This window comes from Rhea americana, unplaced genomic scaffold, assembly GCF_003343005.1.
Source record: "Rhea americana isolate MKP2758 unplaced genomic scaffold, rheAme1 scaffold_44, whole genome shotgun sequence".
In the NCBI taxonomy this organism is placed as follows: domain Eukaryota; kingdom Metazoa; phylum Chordata; class Aves; order Rheiformes; family Rheidae; genus Rhea; species Rhea americana.
The window spans coordinates 4,862,463-4,889,207 of NW_028186579.1; the positions used below are offsets into that span (position 1 = coordinate 4,862,463).

Sequence of the window (26,745 nt, forward strand, 5' to 3'; positions counted from 1 at the left end):
ATGTTGGCTAGTGCACAGAATAACCAAGCAGATGTACAGAACTTACTAGTTCTCCCTGGCCATGTTCATTTATACATTTTATAAAGAGACACGAGTCAGAATACAAAACCAAACGTGAAATTCATGTTCACCGCACTTGTATTTTTAAACAATCATTTTTATTAAACATATGCTATGCATTGACTGTATGTTCATGCAGCAGCACAGCCATCAATTCTGACAATGCCAACTAACTGCTGTGTTGTAAAGATGCATAGGAAATAGAGGGAGGAGACACAAGTTTGAAGAGAAGGAGGGAGAGAAACCTCAAATGAGTCTTTTAGATAAAGCAGAATGCACTCCCTCTCTTTCCCTCCAATTTACTGACAAGTCATGCTTATTGCAGTTTTACTATACTGCGATCTTTTTTCTTGAGATGAAACAACAACACGGCATTCAAAAAAGCCATAATAGTGTTTGTGTTCTTGGCTGGAAGCATAGCTGCATATACAGCATGAAAGACCTAATTAGTCTTCATCAAATGGAAGATTAGAATTTATTTGGCACTATTTAGCATACCCAGTTTTTCACAGGTTATGCAAGCAAGATGAAAATCTTTGTCTGATTACAAAAAAACTACACAAAAGATTGACTGCAGAGCTACATTTTCCAATTCAGCAACTAATAGTCTATAACTACTTCCATTTAGGGTCTGGTCTTGTTCCCATTTAAAGCCATTGGGAATTTTGCTTTTGACTTGAGTGGGGAGCTGAATGTGACCATCTGGGACATGTCACTTGGAAGTACATAGCAGACGTTTGACAAGCCTTCCAAATGATTCATATTTTTCAAGTGTTTCTCAGCAATTAAAAAACAAACTTTGTGTCCAATTGTCCACCCCTGCCCCCTCTCCCCCCTTTCCTCAGCCAAAGATGAGGCATATAATTTCAGCATATTTCATTGGGCTGTTCCTAATTCTATCAAGATACAGGTAATGTATATTAAATAAGAAAGCGAGAAGTTCACTCTCAAGTCAGAGACTTGTGCACAGAGTTGGTAACAAAGTCAGCGTTTACAAGTGTATTAGTAATTTGCAAGATTACTCCAAGGAGGGATTCTGCTGTACTTTATTATATCAGAACATGACATGCTTCGAATAATAATAATAAAAAAGATTAAAGCAGTAAAAAGCTTCTTTGTAATGCAACAGGCGCCTACACTATGACTCTTATTGATGAGATGATGATTAGGAAGCAGTGTAATTATGTTTCACAAGCAGAGCAGAACAGTCCAGTTACTGAAACACTTTGAAATGAAAGCCTTTTGATTTTGTTCCACCAGAAGGATTTAATCAATAAAGATAATGTTCTACTCTATCTAAATAAATGTAGGATGATTAAATACTCAGGAAGAAAACAAACCAACAAACTTCAGCTATAGGAAGAGAAACACAGTAACAATTATCTGCAAAACAGGTGTTACATTTTACAGGCCTGGACTGTACATTTGCATGGTGGTTATGTAGGAAAAACTCCTGTTAAATAAAGTAGCTGCTATTACTGACCACATTCATAAGCAATTTTTCTGTACAAAGAACCAAGTTCCAGTCTTGCTTAGTCAAATTATTTTAGTGCATTAGTTTGATGATATACTGTTTTCATGTACAAAACCTTCTAAAAAGGAAAGTTTGCCAAAGTGCTCAGGGGTTCAGTTGTGCCAGTACCCGCTCAGCGTGACTGCTTCTGCTTACAAGCCCAATTCTCAGCAGATATTAGTTAGTTAGTTAACAGTGGTTGCATGCTTCGGCCCTCGTCATATCACTGTTGATCAATAATATTTTTCCTCAATTGACAACTTTAAATTGCACAACACTATTAATTACTTTTAAGAAAGGGTTGACAAGAGGCACAACGTCATAAAACCTTACATCTCAGAAGTCCAAAATTCCATACTGGAATCTCTTTCTCTTCAGATATTATGAAAAAACTTCTTTGGGGGGATCATCACCTTTCAAGCACCTTGACAGTATCTTAAACCTGAATTGTACTACTGTCAGCTTATTGCTTGAGATTCACAAACAGGTCAAAAAATACTTGGGACTTATATTAACATTATTTAGTTGTTTTTCGTATGAGTCTTGGCTCCTTTGAGCCTGCTGTCTTCAAACTATTACAGAGCCACAGTAACAACACAGTTCAAACAGCCAGAGAAATAAAATAGTTCAGCCTTGTTTTCTTTTTATTAGGCAAACAAACAGTCCCTTTTATCACTCGTGGCTTTGATACCAGAGTGATATTATTTCTTCAGCATCATAAGTAAGGCCCATGTCCTGCTAGTAACATCTTCGCTTTACTTGTAACATTGATATCTCCAGCTGCTAACTCCAAGGCACAAAAAGAGGATAGATAAGGATTTAAGCTATGAGACTTCCTGTGTTTTTCCTTTAAATCATCTGGCTCTTGGGAATATGCATCACCTAAATATGGAAACTACTGACTGTTTTGCATGGATAATTTTTCTTTCCTACATGTCATCTTGGGAGCCTAAATTGAGGTGCATCTACAATAGGGGCTTTGGAGAAACTCGCAGTCAGTAGACATTGTTTTGGGGGAGGACAATTAGGATCTTAAATTAAAATAAATGCTAGCTATCTAAAAAACCTCAAATGCCAGCCATCTTCAGTGGCTGATCTTCCCTGTTGTTAAGCAGCCATGCTAACAAACATTTTCAGTGCAATTTCTGCCATTTTGCATAATAAAAACTCGCAAGCAGCCTTATTTAAAACAAGCATTACTTATTTTACTTGTGCTGCTCCATTATCAATATCTCCCTGCCTTCGTCTTTCAGTGTGCACAAAAGGTCAAGTGGTGACTGGCCAGTACCGAATGCTTGCCAAGCAYGGTGGATACGTATGGCTGGAGACTCAAGGGACTGTGATTTACAATACGCGCAACCTGCAGCCTCAGTGTATCGTCTGTGTCAACTATGTGCTGAGGTAAGTCGCACAGAGCATGGAAACCCCTTGGGAATTCATGCACTGGAAGGAGCACAGTAATCGAGAGGAATTTTTTTGAAGGGGTTGGTTATTTACTCGGTGGAGGTGTTCTGAAATCAGTTTAGTCATATTTGTTCCTTCTTGTTTACCAGYGTTAGACACTGATTAAAAATGTGGCGTGCCTATTGCCATGCAAGCTGTCAAAATACACTGCAATCTTTCTACGGTCACTGCTCTCCTAGTAGAATGAAGTACAAAACCTGCACTAAAGATTTGGTTGTATAATATAGTATATTATTTTGTTTTTCCAATACTGTGACMGAGAGAGATAAAATCGAGTAGTAATTGTATCTTGTGTTGCTAGGAAAAGTTACTTTCCTCCTCAAAAAATTAGGACTACAAGATAGTTAGTTTGGCAAAGCTCAAGTATTTTTGGTCATAGATGAGGCCAAAATAGGAAATACTTAATTGAGTGATAGTCTGGGTCATTATAGCCTCARCTACATCCCTTTAAAAACCAGAACAACAAAGCATTGAGTATTCCCACAGAAATCCTGACCACATTCTCTGCGTCATTTGAGATTGTGGTGCTCAGCAACGCTGGAACCATGCCTGGCCTGTCAAGAGTCTGGCATTCAAGTTGAGAGAGGCCAAAACATTTTTAAAGGCCTGATTTTTAAAGAGTTTATTACCCATGTTATCCACATCTCTTTTTTTTAGAGTGCAAAATGCCTAAAACCTATTTTCTTGTTAGTGAAATTGAGAAGAATGATGTTGTGTTCTCTATGGACCAAACGGAGTCTCTCTTTAAACCTCACCTGATGACGATGARCACCACCTATGAGAATGGGATCCCCATGGCTGAGAAGAGTGACTTCTTGTTTACTAAATTAAAGGAAGAACCAGAAGAACTTGCTCAGCTGGCACCAACACCCGGCGATGCCATTATTTCCCTGGATTTTGGTTAGTATTTCTATAAATAAATTTTGTGAAACAAAGAACCACAGATGAGCCTACATTTAGGAATGTAGTAGGCCAGGTCTGTTTGCTGTGTGTATAAATCAGCAAAAATGGCCATAGAAAGCCACATGCTTGCACCAGTGGAAAATTTCTGTGAATGAGAGCAGAATCTGTCTTTCTTGCTGACTAAACAATATACATTAAGCCTATGCCAACTTACTGTCATGGCAACTAGGAGCAGGGTTTATTTTTAATGAATAGCTGCAATTATATGATAACACAGCACTAGATTATCAAGCCAGAAGCATCTATTAATATTGTTAAACCTCCATGCAGGGGCACAGAAGTTTGAAGACTCCCCTGCCTTCAGCAGTGCTGTTTTGACAGCAAGCAAGCCGTGGCCAGTGGAAGTGAAGAGCCATGCTGCGCAAGGTGAAACRCTGACGATACCGTCCTTTACAATGCCTCAAATTGCACCTGGCAGCAGCACTCCAAGTGCAAGCAGCAACAGTAGCTGTTCCACGGTAAGAAGAGCTTTTAAAAAAAATCCAAGTTAAATTTTGTATGTAGCTCTCATCAGTGTGTGCAGATGACACTTCCAAATTAGCAATCTTGTCTCAGTGCTTATGAAAAGGGCCAGTGTATCTATATCACTGCTGCACTGCATTTTATCTTAAATATCAATTTGTGATGAATTGTATCAATTTGAAATTATCACGTGGGAACTATGCCTACCTTTACACTGTAATCCTTATTTTCTCCCAGCTGTCCCTCAGTAATTTTTACATCTAGTAGCAAAAGTCACTACCACCTTTCACCGAGTTAGCCTTAAATAAAGTGCTGATGTCAGATAGTGTAGTCACAAAGCAAAATTCCTCTAGACCTGTCCTCTTTCTGTTTGTTGACTAKAAGCTATAGTTTTACTCCAGGAAGTTTCCCAGCTTCAGCTTTTGTGAGCGGGTCCACAGAAGTTCCCCACTGCGAGAATTAACGCAGTGACTTTCAGGCCATTGCCCCCAAGAGCTGGAGGGCACTCTTAGCAGGCCTCTACTAGATGATATCCAATTTCAGTGAGGACACTGGGACAGYGCTAAGTGCGTCTCCTTCTTGACAAAAATAATTAATAGCGTAAATCTCATGGTGCTGGTCCAAGCTGCCAGAAACATTTAACCTAGCAAGACAGTTAGGTTCCTCTATTAGATGCGATAGATAGAAGTGCACACTTTYGGGTTCTGAGGATCCTGTATACACAGTCTTCCCATTTGCCTTTCATATTAAAGATCTGTTACTGAAAAGCACAATACAAATTGCATGCTGTTAACTGAGTACTGTGGTTGTCTTGCTGCTTATAACGGATTTTTATTTCTGTGTAGCCAAGCAGCCCAGGGGACTACTACAGTTCTGTGGATGAAGATCTTAAGATTGAGGTGATTGAAAAACTCTTTGCCATGGACACAGAATCAAAGAGTCAGTGCAACTCCCAGGTAAGGAACTAAAAAAATCTTCCTGCTTAACCAAGCTGATGGCCTTCTAGGATGGAATGACTGGCTGGGTAGATGAGAGGAGAGCAGAGGACTTTGTGTACCTTAACTTCAGCAAGGCTTTTGACACTGTCTCCCATAACATCCTCCTAGATAAGCTCAGCAAGTGYGGGCTAGATGAGAGGACAGTGAGGTGGATTGAGAACTGGCTGAAAGGCAGAGCTCAGAGGGTCGTCATCAGTGGCGTGGAGTCTAGTTGGAGGCCTGTGGCTAGTGGCATCCCCCAGGGCTYAGTACTGGGTCCCATCCTGTTCGACTTCTTCAGCAGTGACCTGGATGAGGGGACAGAGTGCCTCCTCAGCGAGTTTGCTGATGATACCAAGCTGGGAGGAGTGGCTGACACACCTGAGGRCTGTGCTGCCATTCAGAGAGACCTGGACAGGCTGGACAGTTGGGCAGAGARGAACCTCRTGAGGTTCAACAAGAGCAGSTACAGAGTCCTGTACCTAGGGAGAAATAATCCTAGGTACCAGTACAAGCTGGGGGCTGACYTTCTGGAGAGCAGCTCTGCMGAGAAGRACCTGGGAGTGCTGGTGGACAAYGAGCTGACTGGGAGCCAGCAGTGTGCCCTTGTGGCCAAGAAGGCCAATGGTATCCTGGGGTGCATTRGGAAGASTRTTGCCAGCAGGTSGAGGGAGGTGATCCTGCCCCTCTACTCAGCCCTGGGAAGGCCTCATCTCTAGTACTGTGTCCAGTTCTGGGCTCCCCAGTACAAGAGAGACMTGGAGCTACTGGAGAGAGTCCAGCGCAGGGCTACGAAGATGGTCAGAGGGCTGGAGCAYCTGCCCTRTGAGGAACGGCTGYGAGAGCTGGGCCTGTTCAGCCTGGGGAAGAGAAGACTGAGGGGGGATCTYATCAATGTGTATGAGTACCTGAAGGGAGGGTGTCAAGGGGACGGGGACAAACTCTTTTCAGTTGTCCYGTGTGACAGGACAAGAGGCAATGGGCAGAAATTGAAGCACAGGAAGTTTCGCCTGACCGTGAGGGGGAATTTCTTCCCTGTGAGAGTGACGGAGCACTGGACCAGGTTGCCCAGAGAGGTTGTGGAGTCTCCTTGCCTGGAGATCTTCAAGGCCCGCCTGGATGCAACCCTGTCTAATATGCTGCAGGTGACCCTGCTGAGCAAGGGATTTGGGCTAGATGATCTCCAGAGGTCGCTGCCAACCTTGCTGATTCTATGAAATCAGTCCCATACTAGCAGGTAGTAGAGATGCACGTTGTATGTACATAACATGCAAGCCACATTTGCACATGTACATTAAGATTTTGAGACACAATAGCAACAAAACCATACACTTCTAAAAGCTTAGGTCTAAATTTCTGGCCCTTGGTGTCACTGATGAAATAGCTAAGAAAAAACAAGCTGACAGCCTTCAGACTGTGAAAGCTTCTGTGGGCTAGATAAGGAATACAACAAGCAGCATCATTTTTTTTTAATCTCATCTGATGACTAGCCAGTAAACATCCTTTCTAGGTGAAAAATATAAATAAACTTAAGTAAGTCCTGCAAAATCTCAAAATGAAAAAGAAACACCCCTTGTACCCACATATTTCCGGTAACTTTAAAATGAAACCTGCCACTTTGGACATACTCTTCTTGACTAATCTCTTGGAGGATTTGTTCCCATGTAGRTCAGACAAATGCAGAAATTTTTTGGACATAAAGTGACATCCCTGCAGTCTCCATCTCCTTACACCCTAATCAGAGTATAAGTATAGACGTTCCCTCTATTATTAACTCTTTTAGTCCTCCACTGTTACCACATTACRTCAAGCAAGCTAGTGGATAAAAGATGTAGGCCTGATTCGGCACACCTAACTTTAGGTACTCAACTGAAATGCCTTCATTAAGCGTTTACATTTCTTCAACGATCAAGAGAAGGGAACAGGYGCTGCTGAGACCTCAGACACTCATCTCCTTCTATTAGTCCTATGGAAAGTCTGAGGACGAAGTCTTGAGCCCAAATGCGGTACCTCGATTTGCCAGAGTAACKTGCAAACTTAGTAAAAGATACTGCCATAATTATTATTAATCTTTCTTTATGGACTTTATGGAGGTTCTTTATGGATTTAAGTAAGGTAGGCTGAAGTCCATATCCCAAAGAAATTTTAGTGTAAGTTTGGACATAGGATCAACCAAAAAAAAAAAACAGTAGAAAGGATGGACAGAGATGAGGGGTAAAATGTGGATCAGGATCAAAATCAGTGCAAGACCTGACACCTACAAAATTGAATTCTGTCAAATTCAGTATCTGCTTGTTTAGGTGTGTTTCATAGCTCAGTGACATACAAGATCTAGTTCACATCACACTGATGTTCCAGGGTGCTTTCAAGCTGCTCTAGCAAATACTGCTTATCTGGGAGTCTAGCAGGGTTTTTGCCTCAGTTTATCCTGTTACTTTACTGATTATGATATGATGACCATATATGCCATTCACAGAAATAAGACATGTCTATAAATAGAAACTGCCTGGTTAATTAAGTAAATTTAGCATATGATGATTCTTCAGCCTTGTATCTACTAGTATTTCACGTAACACTGACTGCCGTAATTATTATTAACCTTTCTTTATGGACTTAAAGAACCTCCATAATTCATTTTTGTGCAGACTGATTTCAATGAACTGGACCTTGAAACCTTGGCTCCTTACATTCCTATGGATGGAGAAGATTTCCAGCTCAGCCCAATCTGCCAAGAAGAACGTCCTCTTTCTGAAAGTGTACAAAATACCCAGCAGAATCTAAGTAGCATGAGTACCATCTTCCAACCCCTAGCTTCTGCTTCACAGAATGAGTTCCTCCCAGAGAAGTATTGCCCACAGCTRTCAAATAAAAACATTAACCCTGGTCATGGATCTCTGTCATCTGTGTTTTTCAACAATATGRGTAGATCATCACTTCCACCATACCATGACCAAGCCAGCACTCCTTTATCTTCAATGGGAGGAAGACCAAACACCCAGTGGCCACCTGATCCCCCATTAGAATATGTTCCTACTAAATGGAGACTCATGGATAAATACTCAGGATCTTTATCAAGTTCCCCCTCAGGGCCACCTGTACATTCTCCCAACGTGCCTACATATAAAAAAAGGTAAGAAGTTCTGTGTTGTTACTGTGTGTTTTACTCAAGGTTTTTTGGTCATAATCTTGAAAAATTCTTCTTATCAGTTCAGACRGAATAAATTGTTTAGATAGGCATTAGGAATACTGGGAGCTCAGGCTCTATTTATGGGGAAATCAGTGTGGTGCTTTGAACAGAACTCTGAACAGCTCTGAACATCAGTGGCAGCAGAGGTGGGCTGTTAACTTTTCATTACCTGTAAGGAGACATTAGTGGGTTTTCTGTTGGCCAGATAAAAATTGCACAAGATTTGCAAAACCAGCTTTACTTTATGCAGTTTAGAAAAGTTCTGAAAAACCTACAGATGAGAGCATGATCCAGCAGAAAGCTGAGAATCATGCTTACTTTACCTTGCATGTATTTTTTGCACAAYAGAAACCAGGAGAGAGGGAAGGAAGAACAGTGAATAGGACAAGTACATTTATTGTCGCTACATGCAAGTGTTATAACTAAGATTTAAAATTGCATTTTTTTTCTACAGCCTTCCTTACCTTGGTCGCTTTCTTACACATGTGGACAGCATTGGATGAAACTGTAGATCAAAGCCTACAGCCCTATAAGTTTCTTATCCTTTTCAAAGAGCTTTTGAACTGTGTGCAGAGTGTATACCTTAACTGTACAAAATAGCACAGGTCATTTAAAAACATGAAGCTGTACAGCTTACCTGAAGCTTACTTTGGGGGTTTTTAGTTATTGGCAGAAATACCAGTGTCTGAATTTGCAGTTGGAAAGAGAAGGTTTGTCCCTGAACAGCAACATTTGTGTCCAGACTTAGTATGCAAAACAAGGGGATAGGCATGGCTCTCAAATCCCTAYACTTAAAAATTGCATGACTCTATTCCACAGCATTTTTATGTCTGTCTGGAGATTCCTAGAGACAATTTATACCAGACTTTCATTAGTCTTTGATCCAAAAAGTCAAAAGTCTCCAAGGCTTGTGAAACAACTGACAAATAAAAATATTTGATCAAATGCTTGAGGTCAATCTACTGCTACATGTCAAAGACACCTTAAATGAAAGAAGAATTTGTAACTGAACAASGTGGTTTAGATCTGCTTGCCTGCTCACTTACCCGGAGATCTTTTCTTAACAGGCCACTGGATGCTTTTGGGCAACGACGCATAGACATAAATCCTGCGAGAATTGCTCTGTCTAACAGTTTGAAACTGAAGCGACAACTGGATTATGAAGAACAAGCCTTGCAACAACTGAGTGGGGTAACCATAGAAATGCATTCCCTTCAAAATATTGGGCACACCAAGATCATGAATGTATTTATTCATTTTGCTGTTCTTCAAATTCTAGGGCGACCCATCTGTCATTAACCCGTCTCATTTAATGTGGAAGAGAATGAAATTTCTAAAAGGTGAAAATTGTTCCTTGGTTACAGAAAAGAAGTCTCTCAGCACAAGTGTTCTTACTGGTAAGACAAAATAAATTGTTTCAAGACTGTACATTGCAAAAACAAAATTTTAAGTCAGTTTGAATAGAAACAAAAACTCTTTCAAAAGGAAGGTAATGTCAACAAGCCCTGTAAAATTTATAATAAGCTAAAATTAAAGATCAGGTTATATGACTAAGAGCTGAACAGTTCAAGGTACATTTGAAAATGGCCAAGTAGATCATTTCATACATGTTCACACCATTGCTTACTGAACCAAGGCGTGGACATGTCAGAGCTAGAAAAGYTGCACTGATACTTTCTCTCTACAACACTGTGTTTCATTATGCAAACTTACCTTGAGTGCACTGCTGCCTCCAGAGCTAGCACTGCTTCTGGACTTCCTTTGTTACAGGATGTAGGTGTACCTCAAGAAGATGATCACTTTGCTTTGCATTACTGTTATCTACTGTCACATAACAAAGGCTTAATTTACCTTTTTTGTCTTTTTCCCTCTTTAAATAAGATGAGTTTATTTGTAACTCAAGAGGTCTGAGCCAACCAATGAACCAACTGCAGCAGCAGCAACAGCAGCAGCAACAACAACCACCCCCCTGTGGCAGTCCTGGGGAGAGTCTGAAAACAGGAACTTTCCCCCCTCAGTTTTACAGTTCCCACTATCAGGACTTTACTGTCCAGCCAACTCATAAAGTGTCAGGTAAGAGCAATCAAATAGAGAGTTTGGAAGGTACTGCAGTTTAGTTCCAGCACTGATGCCATGACAGGAAACATTAAAAAAGAAAAAAAAAGGGATTGGGGGGCGGGGGGAGCTAGAGAAGATGATAAACCTAGAAACAAATATAAACTGTTTTGTAGAGTGAAAAATGAATTCTGTTTAGTTTGAAACTTTAATGCTTACATTTGCTATATATGGTGGGGGAAATGATTTATGCCCTTCATTTCRGCTGAAGTTAGTTAATACCTCTCTGTCGTAGAGGTCCAGTCATCCTCTTGCATATTCTTGCCTTATGATGGGATTGACTAAATTGTACTAAACTTAAGTGCAGCATTGATACCAGAGGTTTGTGAGTTGGAGGCACTTCTAAAAATTAAAGGGAAAAAAAAAGAAAAAACAAAACAGACAGTGTGAATTTAGAAAATTGTTGCTTACGACTGCTTTCTTGATTTGAGCCAGTATCATTTTCCTCAAGCAGCCTGAATTGGGGGTGGAGGTGGAAAACTTCACAAAGTGTCAGTGTGACACTCCTATAGCAGCTGAAGGCAGTCTGATGCATAGATTTGTGCTGAAAACTGTTAACTATTGGTTTGAGGCATATTGACTTTTAAACACAGAATAAAATTAACTGGTGTAAACAGAAGAGGAAGGAGAGGAAACAGGGCCTCTCTTTCTCTCTCTGGTCTTACTTAACACTTACTTGAATAATCTATTTATTTCAGGTATGACAAGTCGTCTGCTGGGGCCCTCCTTTGAACCATATTTGTTGCCTGAATTGACGAGATATGACTGTGAGGTTAATGTCCCCGTTTTGGGCAGTTCTACGCTCCTGCAGGGAAGTGAACTGCTCAGAGCTCTGGACCAGGCAACCTGAGCAATCCTGCAATATTCCTCGGCCTATACTGTTCAAACAGCTTCAGTTTTTAAATATATTTTTGCAAGTAGACAATTTCTAATACCAATACACTTTTACAGGATTTTACTTAGATATTGAACCTGTCCACGTTACCAAATAGTGGCCTTTTGAAGTTACTCACTTTATTATTCATATAAAGAAATACATCTACTGTATTTTCTCTATTGCAATTAAAGTGTTGTTTAGAGAGTTTGATTGCCCTCCCCTTATCTCGTTGCCTGTAATTTATACTCTAAAATTTTCTTCAATTTTTATGCTAATAAAAGGCTGTGGTATAAATGCCTCATCATGTGATACTTTGGCTGCAGTACTGCAAAGATTTCTTTTTATTGCCAAAGATAAATGAAACAAATTTGTTCTCCAACCACAGTTTTCTGTTGATCTGCCAAATTAAAATCCTTTGAGTCTTTCTATTTACCAGCATTTATCATATTGTAACTGTAATAGCTTCTGGAAAAGCATACTGAAGAAAAAAAATACAGCCTTCTGACCCCTCCCCTTTTCCCTTATTTTAATACACTTTGTTGAAAGAAATGTGAATGGTGAATTGCAATGTTTGTGGGTATCTGTGAAAGTTGCACGTCGTAAGCTTTTTTCCTCAGAAGCAAGCCAGATTCTCAGCTGACTTAACCTGGCTTAGCTCTAYGGACCAGGGAGTCCTACAGATTTACCCCAGTGGAGGATTTAGACTTGTGTCTTGGTTTTTGATGGGGCTTTCTTGTTTTGTTCCTTTTATTTYTACACAAAACAGAGGGGTTTTTCTTAATTCTCTCTGGGTCAATTGTTAATCATCTCTTGGTACTTTTGCTATATCTTGGACACAACAACTTTTTAAGAGCTGTTTCTGCTAGAACTAGTAGTATTTGTTATAGCGTTGCTGATACTTTCAGAGTCTGACCAGCGGCCAGTACTAACACTTCTGACTAGTGTTGTTAGCTTTTATATGTTTTATATGCCAACTAGCAATATAACCTACAATACTGATTCATTAAAACTAAAAGTTTAAAGTAGTATTTCCCAGTGTATTAGGCTGATCAATTATAAGTAGACAAAAAAAAAAAAAAAAAGAATTAAGGGTTGTGTAGTGAGATCAGTAGCTAGCAGACAGTTCTCTATCATTTTAACTTGCCTTATATTAATCAATAGTTGAAATGTCATTAAAAGGCAGCCAGACATTTTCAGATCTCGAACTTTTCAACTATCATCCACATTCAGTTATCATCAATCATCATCATTATGCACATACTTTAAAAAAATAAGGCTTTGAATATTTYCAAAGGATGTGAAGGAATAAATTGCAGACTACCTAAGCAGCAAAAATATTAATAAAAGGCAGGTGAGCAGTTCTGACTTTGAAATCCATACAAACCTAGATATTTGCTGAAATATTTCAGCTTCCTTCCTCCACTGGTATAAATCATTGTAGCTGCATTGAAGAAAACGGAACAGTGGCAATTTACACAAGGTRAAAGTCTGGCCCAGAAAGCAGTCCTTAGAGCAAAGCTGTCCTTCTCAGACTTCCAATTCCACTGAAGCCTGTTTTCTAAAATTGCCTCTATCATGCACTGACACTTGCAGAGAAGGAGCCTCGAGTTCTTTGAGCACTTCAGAGATCATTCTGTTAAGTTAATCTTAACCATGTACACTATGCGCTCTTAAAAAAAAATATATATATATAAAAAAAACAAAGCTGAAGATCTTCTTTTGCTATTGGTACATAACATTAAAAAAAAGTCCCCTATTGCAGGCAGATCTTTGAAGAGTTTATTACCAAAAATAAGCTACTCTTAAAGTGAACCTACTTATAATTATGTGGAAAAATATATTGTAAGCATCAAATCTGATGAAAATTGGCAAGCCAGCTTTGACAAATTATTTGCAGTGGCAAGGACTTAAAGGCTTCAAGGATTAATGACACTTGAATACTGCTCTTCTGTTTCTTATTTGTGTAGTTTCAGCATTAAAAATGTTATACCCTAACAGTTTACTAAAACACTCTGAAAGAATATTCCATGTCTTAATATTAATCATACTTTTCATCATAATTATTTCATAATCTATATTGCTGAATTCTTATTGACAATATTATAACTGTATGGGAACTTTAACTTGATAAGGAAATGTATTTTGACACTGATACCTTATTAAAGTATACTGATCCTAAATTCTTTGCGACTCATTTGCTATGAATTTGTCATTTGTTGTATCATTGTAAAACAAAAGTATTTATTAAATTATTTATAGAAAATAAAGGTTTGCATTGATCTTTAAAGAATGAAAGACCAAAACAAGTTATCGGTATTTGAAAGCTGGGAAGTAAATTGACAAAGGCACAAACTGTCAACCTTGTGCTAGGGTTTTTCAGGTGATTAATCCAGCTTTCCTTCAACAGCGTGTACATGCCCTGCAGACTGGTCTTCTGAAACCTTTCTTACGATCCAGATATCTGCACCAATTTCAAAAATGGATTTCTGTCTAGGAGGTAAGGGTGTCTTTTTTAACGCTACTCAAGAAAAAAAACACCCAACAAGACAAAAAAAACCCAACAAGAACAGCAATTTGACAAAATGAATGGTTGCCTAGAGGCATGTGCTTTCATTTTTAGAGGCTGAGTTGCTACAAATCCTTATTTCAGTTTTTGTGGCAGTAACATAAACTGTCATATTCTGGCAATCCTGACAAGTCCATGAATAACAGCTTTCCACCAGCCACGCTGCTACTTCACCCAGCCCTCTGTCAYGACTCCGTTGTGCACGCCAGTCTTGGCTGTCTTGGTCCTTACAGAATTTACTTTTTGCCTGTGTAGTTGACACTGATCATGTAATACTGATCGACACATTAAGAATCTCACTTTCAGCCACACACTTAAAGTTGAACTGGCCTTTGTGGCAGTCGCTGGTGCTTAACCCATCACCTAATGCCATTTAAAACAGCTCAACAGTGAAGCTGCTGAACTAGCTGCCTATGGAGGAGGCAGTGCCTCTCATCTCCACATTTAATATAGATGGGAGGCTGGACAGAGGTTAAAAAAAAAAAAAAAAAGTAAAACACAATCCCTTGCTTCTAGCTCTGTCGTAATTAAGAGTAATCAGTTTGCAGCAAACGCCTGGCAGTGCAGCGTGGCTGGTGCTGTGAACGTTATCCCCCATTTAAAGCCGCCAGTTCACCTTTGGGACACTTTGACAGTTCTGTCGGTGAAAAGCCAACCAGTTAGATAGGCACTGATCAGAAGAGGTCAAGCCCAGTCGTGCAAGGTTATAGTTTAATCACGTACTGCTATTACTCTATGCTCGCAACCCATCGGGTGCTAGTTCTTGGGTGTTCAAATGYAGCTGATGATGCTTGCTAGCACGCTTTTTCCAAAGAGCTTCAACTATTCTCCACTTCCCCCTTTCAAATAACTGCCCAAAGAACAGAACCACTGTTGCCTACAGCTTGCTGCTGCTTCTTTCTCCTGCCGCAAAAGCCTCCTCATGGTATTCAGCTTTGTGTTTGCATATGAATGTCCTACTGAGCCAACCTCTTACTGCAATTTCTGTACCAAAAAAGACCCAAACTCTAGCCAGAAACGTAATATACAGATGGCATCAATAGCTGAGCTTTGTTCTGCTTAACAGTGTTTTATTAAGATTTTTCTCAAAACCTTTTTGAGTTTTTTTTTTTCTCTCAGTAGACCAGTAGACGTGCTTATTTCCGTGTGCATCTTTCGCTGCTTAAAAGCAACATATCTTATCATTATATCTGGCATCTCTAACAGCATAGACAGAAATAGTCACAATTATGTTGTCTGACATTTACTATGCTCTGCTGAAAACCAGGTAGTACAGTTTTGTCATAATCTCATGACTTGGGCTAATTTTCAAGTTCATCTTWTTTGCTCATTCCAACAAATGTTCAAAACATTTTTTTTTTAAGAAAAAACAAGTTTAAAAATGGTTCAGCCATTTTAAGGATAGTACTAGGGAAAAAAAATGGCAAGGACTGCTCTATTTTCAAATGCAAAGGAAAAGGAATTTCTGTATGGGATAGTGGAAAAAAAAAAGGCAAGAAACCCACTGCCACAAGTCAGCCCTCCTTGCCCCAACTCAGGTTAAGTTTTAAATGCATAGTTTTAGTGGAGTTTTTCTTGAGACCCCCCCCCATTTAACAAACTGGTATCAGGGTGACAAAGCAGAACCTGTCCTGCATGCGAASGACAAACACTTATTAACAAGCCATCACTGCAGCAGCTGCTGTTCAAAGTCAGACCCTAGCAAAACCTCAAGAGGCGTTTTTGGGAGGAACACAAGGAAACCTAACGTTTGCACTATTTCTTTGTAATGTCTACTTGAATAATAAAGACATAGTAAACGTGAATGCTGTGGCTCCCTCGAGGTAGCAGGAGGTAGCAGGAGGCGATGCTCCACCACGGGATGGTTACGGTCTGCAAGCGGGTGCAGCGCCTGTCAGGCAAACCTGGGCTAACGCACCCGTCCCTCCCTCCTCCGGAGCTCATTCAGCCCATGCCCTGAACAGCAGTGGGGAGTCTGTCTGTCTCTCTCATTTTCCCCAACTGCTCCATATATTTCATGTAGGTGAGATTCATGCTGTTTATCATGCAAACACTTAAAACATTACAGGGAATTCTCAACAYGCTCATATAAAACACGGTCACTAACAAAACAGCAAAAATGTCCAAATAACTCAGAGCAAAGTATATCTTTTCAGACAAGCCCCCAGTTTCCTAAGCAATGCTGAGATCTGTGGAGAGTAGGTAATCCATTACATTTTTTTGCAAGAGCACTGGATAACACTTTGGTCTAACACATGACTTCTCTCGTTCTAGCTGGGGAAAATTTCATCAGTTACTTCATATATTCACATACACAGCAGACTTTTTTTTTGAGCACTTCAGAGATCATTCTGTTAAGTGCAACAGTAGAGATGCAGAAATACTCACATTTAAATAAACAGCATTGTTTTCCTTTTTTCCCCAACTACTATTGTAGACTTCCCAAGAGAAAAAGAAATGATTTCCAAGGGGAAAAAAAAAGAAAAAAAGCCTTACCAATATTTTCTTACAATAGCAAAACGTGTCAACCCTTCTGAGCTTTTGCTCCCTTTGTGCAAGCCAACACACAGGTCTTTTAGTTATCTGGGCCTGCGTGTGAGCCTGGTGGGCTCGTGTGAGCCTGGTGGGCTCATCCGTGCCTGCAGGTTTCTGCCACCTCCACGGGCATCCAGGCGTGCATTCTCACGCCCCTGGGCTCTCCTCGTTATTCCTGCTTTCTGTAATGGAGTACTGTTTTTTTTTTCTCTCTTAGTCAACTGCAGCTATAAAAGAAGCTCTAGCATTTGGTATGCACCCCATTTCTGTGTAATCACATTAAAAATGGCTTCAAATAAATATCAAAAAAAACATTAGCTGTACTGTTTCAAGGCATCAGTGATGTTTCTCCTGTCTGAAAGCCAGCCTGCAGTTTTGGCAGCTTGTGATTTATCACACGTCTCACATGGAACATTTTTCTTGAAGTCCAAAATTCCTGTAATCAAGGAGCTAGTTAATTCTCTTCACTAATGCCTTTCCATTAGTAACGTGGTGAAGAGCTGTTAAGATAYCTTGTTAGGACTCAGAAGCACAAGGGTGAATCTGGCTTGCAAGGACTACCTGCAAACCAGCTGGCATCAGCTACTGCCGTTGGCACTGGAAAGTCATAGGCAGCTGGATGCACCAAAAGTGGCTTCGCTCCCTTGTATGCTATTTGCTATGGAAATTGCTGTGTCTTAGCCACAGTGGTTGGAAGAACTGCCTAGGCTTGGGTCACACTTGAAAAAAAATCAAAAACATTTAAACAGGCTCATTAAAAAAAAAAAAAAAAGTCTGTATTTAGGTCTTGGAGCTATAAACAAAGCTGGTAAGCTAGATCCTCAAAGGCATTAACACAAGAAAACAAGAAGTATATACACCCTACACGTTTTTTTTATATATCATGATTTTTAATGTGACTGGAAGCAAAGGACTGGCAGTGGCTGTGTTTTATAAGAAAAAGCATTGCACTGACAGCTCAAGTGACTGAACTTGCTCCCCCACAGGACTGGGAAAGGCAAACTGACAGAGAAGTCTGCTGTGGTGGAGTCCAGAAACCTGCCTCTGAAGCTGCCCCTCAAGGCTTATCAGCATCACTCTGGAGCAAGTAATCGCAGAAGGCCTCAAGGCCCTACATGAGCCCCCAGCAAGCCCAGCTAGTCCCACCCATCAAGCATCTCGAGTCCTCCTGTCTCTCAGGTGTTCAAAGYGCTTCTACACTGCAGCAAGCAGCCTTCTCTGCTTAGTCCTGAGTCCGAACCTTCTCTCTAACACAGACCCCATTTCTGCCTCTAGCTCCCAGTCTGCACTCTGGCCTGCACTCTGATGTTCCGGTGTCCATGGTGGGCTGCCTCCCCTGCCCCTCTTACTCTCCCCACCTCACAGGCCTGCTTGAAGCCACCCCATCTCTATGTGCCTCCTGGTGCAGGCAGCAGTTTGCAGCACCGATCCCTGGGCTCGCAGTGGGGCTCTTTCAGAAGCACATTTGGTCTCTTTTCGCTTTGGTGACAGACTGCAGTCTTGGGAATGACAGCAGACTTGAGCTATTTCCCCAGGCAGCTAAACTCTTATGCTTTTGCTCCTTTTAGTCCTATTAGCACAGTAGGACTAACAGTAGCTGGAAGAGAATCCCAATTTGTGGTTCTCCAAACCTGCTCCCCACACAACTAATTTAACATTCAGGACAAAACCCAAGCCTCYGATCAGCAGAGGTGAGTGTTCCCCTCAGAGTGCTTCTCCATCCCACTACATGCTTGATAGACACACAAAAAAAATTGCTATAGGCTTAGAGAGTGATTTCTAAATCCAGCTGTATCCACTTACACTTTCAGYTCTGGAGAATCCTGATGTACTCATGCCAAATATTACCCATTGCAGAGCTCAATAAAAACAACCCCTAAAAACAAAACAAGAAAAAAAAAAACAAACCAGCATACCTTGAAAGAAAAATGACCAATAAGAATCCAATGTGTAAGTCAGCAACTTACAACTCTCGCAAGCAAACTAAAATCCACTTGTACATCAGTCAGAGACACTGACAGTAAAATGAACACAATGACACGTCAACTAAGTTTTCCAGAATAAGGCTGCATCTAAAGACATTGACAGGTCACATTTTTCCCATCTACAATTATTTAGGCAACTGATTTTATTTACGATTCTTCAGTGAAAAAAGAGTTGCTTAAAAGTCCTGCACTCTTTTTCTCAAGATGTTCATAAAGGGCAACTTCTACATGGAAGAGGAAAGTGCAAATCCAAAACAACYACAACTGCCAAAACTCCAACCTGAGGCCAACAGCTCCCTGGCATTATTTGGTGCTGGAATTTGTGTGAACTTCTAAGTGGCAAACCACAAAAGCTGCATCATACGATAAGCCTTGTGATAATTCAAATACATGTATTTTTAATTCAGCCCCTCCTCCAAGGGCAGCACCACAACATTATTATACTGCATCAAATGAAGCATAAAATAGATGCAGTCGCTGTTCGTTTTCAGATATGTCATATGGCATCTGTTGGCTTTTTTCCTGGAAGGGCATGCAATGCTAATTGTATCTATCATCTTACTGCTAACATAGATAGTACTGTCATTAACTGCAACCTCCAAAACATATCAGAGTTAACAGAAAACAAAACAAGTTTACTATGAAAACAGTTTACTCTGTTATTTTAGTTACAATTGCAAACATGAAGATGTGCTTTCCTTAGCTACACAAATCCCCATATTATTACCAAATTTACATATTTAACGCAACTTGTACACAATTCAGTGGACTACACAGTGTCACCATTTTTAGAGCCAGCYGGATCACTGCAGAGATTTTAAAGATAAAGGGGACACCAACACTGAGTACTCTAGTTTTTGGTCAAAAAAAGAAAACTTCTCCCAAACCTCTCTCCTGTTCTGCTGCAGAAAAGGTTCTGCTCTACGGTAGGCAACACCTTAACTATATACTACATAGCCAAACTATATACGGGTTTTGCTCTTATCCGGCACCACGTTCTGCCTTTCTCAAATGCACAGTGAGCAGTGTCTTAGCTTAGGCTAAGCCACCCAAATGCTCTGCAAGGTAGACAAAAGCCTGGCTTTATGCACACCATCAATTACATCTTTATATATCTAATAAACACTTTAACTTGCACTTTCATTTTTAGAGCAACTTCTCCAACCTCACCCCTTACAGGTCTTTCCTCTCCTCATGCAAAAAAATCAAGAAGAAAGCATCTTCAGAAAAACAGAAAGTCACCAGATTACTCATCTGGGTAACCAGCAGAGGARTCAGGAACCAATGAAATACCTGGAACGTATTTATGTGCATTTGAAAGAAGGAACATTCAAGCCAACAGTGCTTTCATTCTCCCTTTTGGAGCACAGCCCCTGGCGGGCAGAGTTTGTTTGCACTGAGGTTTTGTATTAGAAACCTGCACACACACTCCTAAATAAGGCTTTGTTCACCCAGGATTTCTTCTGTCCTGCTCAGTACCTAAATTCCACAAGCTGATGCTGAAAATAATAAATAGAGTGAAATACGCCTGTGTTCAATGCTCGAGAAGGAGAGCAGGTGCCTTGGTGTCTCGCAGGCTGCCGCGCTGGGTGTATTTAAGACTATTGGTCCTGAAACCTGCTCCAGCCTCCCAGGAGAATGCCTTCCCCAGTGGGGATGCTTCGTACAATCCCAAACACGCCACGTCTGCGTGCTGGAAACGCTTCCACCTTCTCCAGCTGAGCCATTCCCAAAGAGATGGTCAAGGAAACCAAGACGGGATATCTACCTTCCTCTCCTCGCCCCTTGCTCCCACATGGAGCCCCCTTTCCATGGAAATGAGTTCCTGTTTTGAGTCCAATAGGCAAAACTGCGCCATGACTCATGCCAAGGAAATAAATCCCACACGTCTGCAAAGCCTCAGCTACAAATCAGTTGCTGCAGGGTGATCGTTCACAAGCCCCCCAGAAACGGCTCTTGTGCAGCCGGGTGCAGGGTGCTCTTGGCCCGTGCTGGCAGCACGCCGACCCCGCACAGGGCAAATGCCGGTGGCCCTGGAGCTGCAGGGCAAGCTGGTCCTTTCATGCATTGTCCCCAACATTGGCCATCTCCATGAATCCCTAGGTGAAACTTAGGTTTAGCACAGGTAATGCACAACTCACTTCTGCACAGAGCAGGAGTGGGAAATAAGCCTGGCGACGCACTACTTTCACAGCTCGCAGGTTTATTTTGCAGGCGTGCAGAACAGAGCAGGGCTCCTCAAGCAGAGCCTGGCTTGCCAGACCCTGTCTAGAAGCTGGTGCTCTCACCCGCTCTCAACAGATAACGTGACGGCAATCGGCTACTTACCTGCATTACCTGAACCTGCAGCCTGGCCCTTCGCTCCCTAATTACCAAGAGGTTGAAGTCCTCTCCTAGCTGAATATTGCCAACTTGATTTTTCACAATGCCCCAAAGCATTTAGAAAACCCTTTTCAAGACACTTTTATAGGAAACACAGACCACACAACTGCAAAAGGAGCTGTGGGACAGTGTTTGTGCTGACTCATCTCAGAAAGTAATATTGCAGCAGCACCAAAGCGTACGTTCAGATTTTCTTTTTCATTTTTTAAAGCCAGTTACAGAACAAGAACATGGAGCATCATGCACTCTCACACAGCACAATATAATAAAGCTTGACAACTGCATTTTTGAAAGTACAAAATACATGTAAAACTAAATCAACCCATACTCAAATACATATAGGTCGGTAGGATTAAGCTCTAAGACTAGGCATTCAAAAACTGATTTTAAAGATAGTATGTTGTAGCTCTACAGCTAAGGCGAAATGTAAGAGACTATGGTGCACCTTCATCACACAGTGCCAAGCAACTGAACTAGTCGAAGTACTGGAAACATCAAACCCAATCTACTTTCGGCATCTCCAATCAAGATCCAGTCAACCAGGTATTTTTATAACAACCAAGGAAACATGACAAAGCGCATTTGTAGACATAAGTAAGCAGGATGGAGAAGATTTTTTTGAAAATAATATCAACTACTCTCTCAACATTTAAAACAAAAATCAGTATAGACATTCTTGCATTTCTTCCCAATCTTAAAACGATCCTGCCCGATGTTACCTCCTACTAATAACTTTGTCACATCTTCAGATTTTTCTGCGCTGTAAAAAACCCCTACTGAATTGCTTTGGGTTTTTCAGCTTCTTAGTGCTTCTCCTTAAGAGCTACAAGCAATGTAATTCACATACTTTCAAAACTTAACTTTTTGTACAGTTCWGAGAAGATTATACTTTCATTTCCAACCAGCAGTTCATGTAGATTTTAGTACAATCAATGCATGTCAACGTCATGTTTCATTTTCATGCTTCATTTTACAAGCCCAGTAATCAGACTAATGAGGTTGAATGTGAAGAAATCCCTTTGTCTCAAGCTGAACTGCCTCTAAAACCACATTTATAATGATCTTTCTTTGCTTATTCAATTCCTGCTTGGAAGTAASAGCAAAAAAAATGGCTGTACAGTTTTTTTCTTATAAACTTTAAAGGAAGAAGGCAATTTTACTACAGCTCATCCCCTTTAATTTACAGGTGCTGGAACTGTACTTTTGTGCAAGGGAATCACAGTGCTTTCCAGTTCATTACCATGTTTAAATAAAAATAAAATCTTATGAATTGCTTCAGTAGGGTTACAAATAGTTTCCATATGTTCCAAATTGGTAGCACAAGATGGTCCAGTGAGCAAATGCCCATCTGCAGGCAGCAAGGAGAATATGCTGCAATGACCAAACTSCCACATGAAGGAGCCGCATTTCTCCCGCCTCAGCGTACAGTGTGTCCAGGACCTGGATATGAAGTAGAACCTTCCTGGTTAATAAAACCATCTAAAGTATGAGCCACATGTATACAGGTAATCCACTGCAGGGGACGGAAGTGATAAGTGGAGATGGAAATTCCCACTCAGGGATTCATTACTGAGCTGTTTCAGGCTGCAATACAAACATGCAAGTGCTCCTTAGAGTTGAGTTTCGTCATGAGTCAATAGACGTACAAGAACATTTACAAAGCAATAGGCACAATAATGAGATTGTGCCACAAACAACTACATTGTCAACTGTCACGCAATTCCAATAAACGTGAAATCATAACTCCAAAGCATTCTCAGCTTGAATTTGCTCATTCTCAAATAATGTTCTTAATACCACACACTTATGAAATATACACAATCTTCCCCCCACCCTGTCAAATCTTGGAAAGCAACGTAGTAGTCTGTATAAAATAGCAATCTCATCCCTCCAGATACCAAACTAGCAGCCCAGAGCATCTGCTGATCGAGTGACAAGTACACTGCGAAGTTAAGAGGCCACAGGGCACTCGATCATCATCAAGACTACCGTGGGCATCGCTAGAATAGCTCAATGTGACTATATATATTAGGTTAACCCATAGTTCAGACTTGTCTGAGAAATGTTGGATATACCCTTAAAAGGGGATGGAGGGGGCAGGCGTGGAGGGCTGAGGTTATCTTCCTTAGCCTGATGATACCAGAACAAGCCCAGTCCCATGGCTTAAATCTGKGGAAAAGATTGCTCCCATTCAAATCATGAGTCTACACAGAAGATCTGGGCAATAAATTTCTTCCTAAACCTAGAAGCGAAACACAAGAAATACATTTGAGCTACGATGCATTCCAGGCTATGAGAGAAGCCTTAGTACTTTACTACAATATAATGAACTGAGAGCTGGGGAGGTGTGTGTGTGGGGGGGGGCTTTGGAGGATCAGCAGCATGCAATCACTTATCACATCAATCCATGGAGATGGGGAGCAGATTTATTATGCCACAGCAGAGGCCAACACTACCCGAGCATCGGCTCTGCCTGGTTACACCTCCGCCTAGTTATGCTTCAGTGCCTTTCTCGGGGGAAAGACGGAAAAGAAAAATCACTGGGGAGAAGAAAGRAAGGTTGTTCACCTTCTGCCTTGTCCCTATCCCTGTCCCACTCCTGCAGCAAAGAAGCCCCGGGTGTAGCGCCACCACTGTACGTGGAGCCTGGCCTGCCTGCGGACACGGGAGCACCGGGCAGCACCGCACACTGTGGGTCACAGAAGCGGTCTCATGGCTACCACCAGAGCAAACACACCCGATAAGGCTTGTATCTCACCTTTCAAAATTGTGCCATTATGATATATAGCATCTCCTCCAGCACTGTTTTACAGCAGAAGAGAGGTTCATACTAGCGGTAACTTCAAAGCCCTCTTTCTTTGCGTTTTGGCCACATTGTGCTGGGGGACACATTGCTGAACAGTGAACACCTTACAAAGCCCTGGATGCCACATGCCCCTCCAACACATGCCTTATGCTGCATGGAGGCACAGGAGAGCAGCAGAGGCTCTGCGGGACCCATCCGAGACACAAGGACTCCACCTAACCAGGATGTGTGAATGATACCTATTAGCCAGCCAAGTACATCCATTCACAACAAGAAGGCAATGGAAAGTCCTTTTGTCTTGCTGCTTTACAAACCCGAATGACTCTTTAGTAGTGACATGCAAGGTAAATAATTGAGAACTGATGGATCTAAAGGGTTCTGCGCAGACAAAGCATCTTAGCTTCCAGCTATCCTCAGTGATCCTTTAATGCTAAATTAGAAATAATTAAGGAACAAACAAAAAGCTTGAATTTATTCATGAATACTTCATAGATCTACACTATTTTGAACAGGAGCTTGTTCATGGGTGGCAGACTCCCTTCACATAGAAGCTGAGGAAAAGCAAACTAATCTCTTGAAAAGCAAAAAGGTGTCAGATTTCTTCCAAGCACAGGTATTTTTGACAAAAGTTGCTGAAACCAACAAACTGAGTAATAAGCTTAAACAAGATGATTGACTAATGACAGACGGTGATCTCCCGCAATCGGCCCCAAGACACAGATGTTATTTGAAATCAACATCGAGCAGTACTGAAATCTTCAAACACTGTGCTGCCTCCCAGACGTGGGAAGAGAATAAAACTGCCTGAGCAGCTTGTTTCTGGCATAGAAAAAGAGACTTAATTAAGAAGCAGGGTTATTCCCAAACCGCGCTGTTTAAGAAGCCCCATTATAGCTGCTGCACAGTAGGTGGAACCCATTTGCTTTCAGCAACGCTTATGTAAGATGTTAATTCAAGACTGTCTCATTTAACAACTGCTGCCCTAAGACAAACTGTCTTCTGCTTGAAAGCAAGTAKAGTCAGATTTCTGGAGGTATCCTGGTGGGAAGTTCACAAACTACAACGCGTGGTGAAGAGCAGGAGACGCTGCAACGCACATTCAAAATGGAGAGCGAGCTTAAAGGGAGAAAATAAAACACTGCTTGGAGTTATGGCAAATAYGGCAGGAGTGGTGGAAAAGGACGGTCACGCTCCTCAAAGCAAGGGAGGAGGGCCTTTTCCATCCCGCTGCACCTCTGGATTTCTCCCCCAGTTTCAGCGCAATGTATTTTTTGCCCTTGCAGAGGTGCACGAGCCCACCTGAGGAAAGCCCTCTCCGTGCTATAGCATCCGCAGGCTGGTGGGAGTGGACRGGATTTGCCACCTCGCAAACATCTTCCAGTGTCCTGGATGGGTGGGGGGACGGTGTCACRCGGCTCTTGCCTAGCTGTAAGGGCAGCGAGCCACTCGTGGCCGATGAACCGGCAGACACGTCACCTCCCCGGCAGATGTGCAAGCAGGCTCCAGCCGCCTTCCCGGGGAAGGATCCAGCTGGTACGGAGGCTGCCCTCGCGTCCGGCCAGCTGCGCGCCCCAGCTGCGCGRGGCAGGGGTGCGGGACGCTCCGCGGGGGCGACCGGCACGCGCCGGCACGGGAGGGAGGCCGCCGAAGAGAGAGGCCGCACGGCAGCACGGGGAGAGCGGAGGATCGGAGGCAGCTCCCCCGCCGGAGCGCGACGGCTCTTCTCCCACGGCCAGGGCCCCCGAACGTCCCCAGGGCCCGCGCCGGCCCGCCTCGAGCGCCTGCGGGGCCCCGGCGTCCTCACAGCAGCACCRAGAAAGGGGGACGAGGCCAGCCGACCCCAGAGGGCTCTTCCGTTATTTTAGCACTAGAGGTCTGCAGAGCTCCTGAGGGTGGCCGGGAGGTACTCAAAAACCCGGGACCCAACACAGAGCATGGGGGTAATACCTCTTTTTTTGCCGTTTCATTACTCCATTTTGATTTCCAGTGCTTTGGCTCAGCGATTTTCTCTCTCTATCGGTTTTCAAGGTGCCTCTCGTAATGGAGCCCTGATGGTACTTTGTGGCTCTACTGAAATTTCCATAAATATAAATAATACAAAGAAAAAAAAAATTGGGGTTTTTTTGTTGTCGGGTTTTTTGTCTGTTGTTTTTTGTTTGTTTCTTGCACAGGATGACGACACGGAGGAGGCGTTTACATCAGCCTGTACCTCCAAGCATCTGCGTCTCTCCAGTAGTGCTTTTGCTCTAATACTGCTCCCTTGTTGGGGGATTAGCAATGCGCTGCATCGGCGTTATACCAGAATCCTCTAGGTACTTTGTTCCCATCTTCTCGCGCCCGTCCCATCGCCCTTGCACCAAAAAACAAGACACCATTTCACACCACGCAATCAATGCGCACGCTGGCTGAAGCGCATCTAAAGCAGCAACAAGAGTACCACGGATTCACTACAACCCTTTCTCCCCACTCTTCCCCCGCACTGCCAGGGGTCTGGCTCTCTCCCTGTCCGATGAAGAAACATCCTGTGTCTTTGGCATTTGCRTCACTGTAGCTAAGCAGTTCTCAGTAGCGAAGCTACCAAATTCTAATTCGAAATAGTGGCAGGAGTGACTCCACTAGCATTAGTTAATATACATTCATTTAAGTCACAMAAACCACGGATTGGTGTCCTGGCCACCCCAGATACAATGAGAYCCAGGGAACCTGGACCCATCTCACAGCAAGCTAACAAGCCTGTTCCTGCCCCAAAAAAAGTCTGAATTTCAATTAGCACTCCAGCATTTTCTGTTGTTCTTTCACCATCTCTCAGACCAGTTATTTTTCTTTCAGTTTTCAAATGCTCTCTAGAAACCA

The 26,745-nt window shown here is 42.0% G+C and overlaps 1 protein-coding gene and 1 long non-coding RNA gene across 3 annotated transcripts in view; one reads left to right on the plus strand and one right to left on the minus strand.

Annotated features, from left to right (window-relative positions):
• Nucleotides 1-12,703, plus strand: part of EPAS1 (endothelial PAS domain protein 1) — a 76,428-nt gene extending 63,725 nt beyond the window's left edge. For both annotated transcript variants that reach the window (XM_085315872.1, XM_085315871.1), the window contains exons 8-16: nucleotides 2,827-2,974; nucleotides 3,729-3,937; nucleotides 4,271-4,458; nucleotides 5,308-5,418; nucleotides 8,085-8,569; nucleotides 9,694-9,817; nucleotides 9,906-10,023; nucleotides 10,508-10,699; nucleotides 11,440-12,703. In XM_085315872.1, the coding sequence (XP_085171998.1) occupies nucleotides 2,827-2,974; nucleotides 3,729-3,937; nucleotides 4,271-4,458; nucleotides 5,308-5,418; nucleotides 8,085-8,569; nucleotides 9,694-9,817; nucleotides 9,906-10,023; nucleotides 10,508-10,699; nucleotides 11,440-11,591 (1,727 nt within the window). In that variant the 3' untranslated portion in view covers nucleotides 11,592-12,703. The remainder of the gene's footprint in view (nucleotides 1-2,826; nucleotides 2,975-3,728; nucleotides 3,938-4,270; nucleotides 4,459-5,307; nucleotides 5,419-8,084; nucleotides 8,570-9,693; nucleotides 9,818-9,905; nucleotides 10,024-10,507; nucleotides 10,700-11,439) is intronic.
• The window catches only part of LOC146589689 (uncharacterized), a 59,631-nt gene that overhangs the window by 7,286 nt on the left and 25,600 nt on the right, over nucleotides 1-26,745 (minus strand). The window lies entirely within an intron of this gene.